Source organism: Gekko japonicus, unplaced genomic scaffold (genome assembly GCF_001447785.1).
Source record: "Gekko japonicus isolate JY-2015 unplaced genomic scaffold, Gekko_japonicus_V1.1 scaffold915, whole genome shotgun sequence".
NCBI lineage: Eukaryota > Metazoa > Chordata > Lepidosauria > Squamata > Gekkonidae > Gekko > Gekko japonicus.
Window position 1 is genome coordinate 250111 of NW_015173149.1, and position 2925 is coordinate 253035.

General features: G+C 50.6%; 1 protein-coding gene across 1 annotated transcript in view; it reads left to right on the top strand.

Annotated features, from left to right (window-relative positions):
• Window positions 1-2925, top strand: part of KIF9 (kinesin family member 9) — a 62066-nt gene that overhangs the window by 34413 nt on the left and 24728 nt on the right. The window contains exon 11 of the mRNA XM_015422343.1: window positions 217-285. Coding sequence (XP_015277829.1) covers window positions 217-285 — 69 coding nt within the window. The remainder of the gene's footprint in view (window positions 1-216; window positions 286-2925) is intronic.

Sequence of the window (2925 nt, forward strand, 5' to 3'; positions counted from 1 at the left end):
AACTTAGAATGTGGACTCTGTGGTCGCTTAGAACAACGGGGTGGGCAGGCCCTGAAGCACTCAGGATTTTCTTACTGGGGTGGGAATTAAGAGGTGTGTTAGGGGGGCAGGGCTTACAGGTGAGAAGGCCCTCAGTGACCAGGTTCTTTTCGGGGGGGGGGCATTTGTCGTTACTTCACAGCAAACACTGACATGCCTTTGTCCTCGTTTCCTCAGCGCCTGCTGAAAAATGTCGAAAAAGAGGTCCTCTATCTGAAGGAGGAGCTGGCGGTGCACAACAGCCTGGTAAGGGGAAGGGATTTCGCTTGGGGGAGGGTGCTTAGAAATTATGGTGGCAGCGGTGGGGCCAGTCCCTGTGCAGCGTCTGTGTGCATGTAAGATTTAAAGCACAGCACGGCTGGGCCAGGCAGGGAGGGATCCAGACCTGCGTTTCCCCCTGTTAAAGTCGCCCACTTAACAGAATAGTCGGAGAGTGATTCAGCAAAGATTTAGCTTTATTCAACAACTCGAACACAACAACACGGATCAACATCTGATAGCCAGAACAGCTTTTGCATAGAAGCTGTTCCACTTTTAAACTCTCCCGGCTAATGTAGCCACGCCCTACTATACAATATCAACCTATGGGGTTGCAGAGATAAGGTCCAATCACATTAGTTCCCGCTTCTGGAACTAGGTGTTGGTGATTGGTCGGCTCTTCCTGGGCTACCAATTACAAGTGAGGGATTTGGATCCTAGCCCAGGACGAAGCTTCACATGGTGTTTCAGTCACTGCGTTTCATACATACATTGGGTCAGATTGAATACACCACACCACACCACACACACACACACACCGAGAAAAAAGGGGTTTTCTCCTGGTAGGATTAGTCGCAGTGGAAGAAGGAAATCAGATTCAGAGAAGGTTCCCTGTCTCCTGGTGTCCCGGAGTAAAACCAAGCAACCGGGGAGAGCTTTCAAGGGCATCCCGAGGCTAGCAAGCTCTGCGCAGACCCTTCGTGCTCTGGCCCTCCACTGCAGGGGCGGTGTAGAGAGGCGCCCCACGTCCCGGGCATTCGTGTATCCTGGCCCGCTTGTCATAAGGGTGAGCTGGTCCTGAGAACTGTGTCTAGATCTCTGCTGTGGGTGTTACTATGCCGATGGTCCCGTCTTGGAGGAAGGGGCTGTAGCCCATAGGTGTTTTTCACACGTGGACAGGCTCATGTCGTTTCTCTGTTGCTGCTGTGGCTGCTGATTTGGCACAGTGACAATGGGGCTTCCACGTGGTAGGTTTCCCTGCCCGGCTCCTCCTGTCGCAGCCACCCCACCCTGATGCCACCGCAGCCTTTTCAGTTTTGTTTTTTGTAGGTTTGAAGGTTCAATAACTGTTGTGTCCGCGGGCCGCCACCAGAGGTCAGCGCACACGCCTGAGCTTGAAGCAGCTATAACAATAGGGACTAGGATCCTAGTCCCTCCACTGGGGAACCAATGGGACCGGGGCGGGAAATTCAAACCCGCCAATGAGCCCCAGGGGTGTGTCCCCGGGTTGTGTATATAGTTGGCCTGCCGGCCGTTGTTCTGTGTTCTTGTTGTGTACTTAATAAAGCGTGCTATGCACTACGCCAGTCTCGGTCGTCTATCCATGCGGCAACCCACTACACAATAATAACGACACAACACACAGATCTGTCGAAGCTCTCTGACCAAGCTCTCAGTTCTCTCTCTGTCCCAACTGTCTCTTTGAACTGCCTGTCAGCAGCGTTTTATTAGAGCAGATCACACATTTCTCTCCCCCCCACCCGCCCTGTACAGTGAAAACGTTTCAAATAGAAGAAGCCTCTAACTAGAATCACGGTATGTTCTTAACAGAATGTTCTTTACCCACAGCTCATCTTGATCTTGCCCGACTGTAGCCAAGTTTATACTCTCAGCAAACTCAGCAGACCTGTTGGGGTTGTGCACTGCTTGCCAATCTCCCTGTGAGAACTTGAACTCCCGGACATGCCTCACAGGAGTTTTTCATTCCCACAGGTTTTTTTAAATGAGCAATCTAAAATCATTGCAACAACCTGTATCAGGTTCTCTGAGTTACTAGATCAAGATGGGCAGCCATGTTAGCCCTTGTCTGTAGCAGTAGAAAAGAGCTAGAGTCCAGTGGCACCTTAGAGACTCACAACATTTGTGGCCGGAGAGGAGCTTTCATCAGTCACTTCTCCAGATATCCGAAGAACTCTGAACACCAAACTCCCAGGGCATACTTGGCTCCCACTACGTTGATCCGCATACTTGAACATCAGCCTGGCTTATTAGAGAGTCTCTCGGGAAGGACACCTGTATACAAAGGTGATGATCCCAAGTTACCCTCTCTCGCAAAGCTAATTTTCCCCAGTCAATTAAATATTAGACCATTTTGGGTAACACACTGAGCCAGCAATCAGAAAAACATTGTTCTGGAAGGGACTCTTGCTTTTTTCTACGGAGTTACTAGCTTTCTTTCTTCTTCTTTTTTAAAAAAGCCAGTTTGGTGTCGTGGTTAAGTGCGCGGACTCTAATCTGGGAGAACCGGGTTTGAGTCCCCACTCCTCCACTTGCACCTGCTGGATGACCTTGGGCAAGCCATAGCTCTGTCAGAGCTGTTCTTGAAAAAGAGCAGTTTCCGTCAGAGCTGTCTCAGCCCCACCTACCTCACAGGGTGTCTGTTGTGGGGAGGGAAAGGGAAAGGAGTTTGTAGGGAAGAGGATAAATCCAATCTCGTCTCAATCCAATCTGAGAGCCAGTTTGGTGTCGTAGTTAAGTGCACGGACTCTAATCTGGGAGCACCGGGTTTGAGTCCCCACTCCTCCACTTGCACCTGCTGGATGACCTTGGGCAAGCCATAGTTCTGTCAGAGCTGATCTTGAAAAAGAGCATTTTCCGTCAGAGCTGTCTCAGCCCCACCTACCTCAC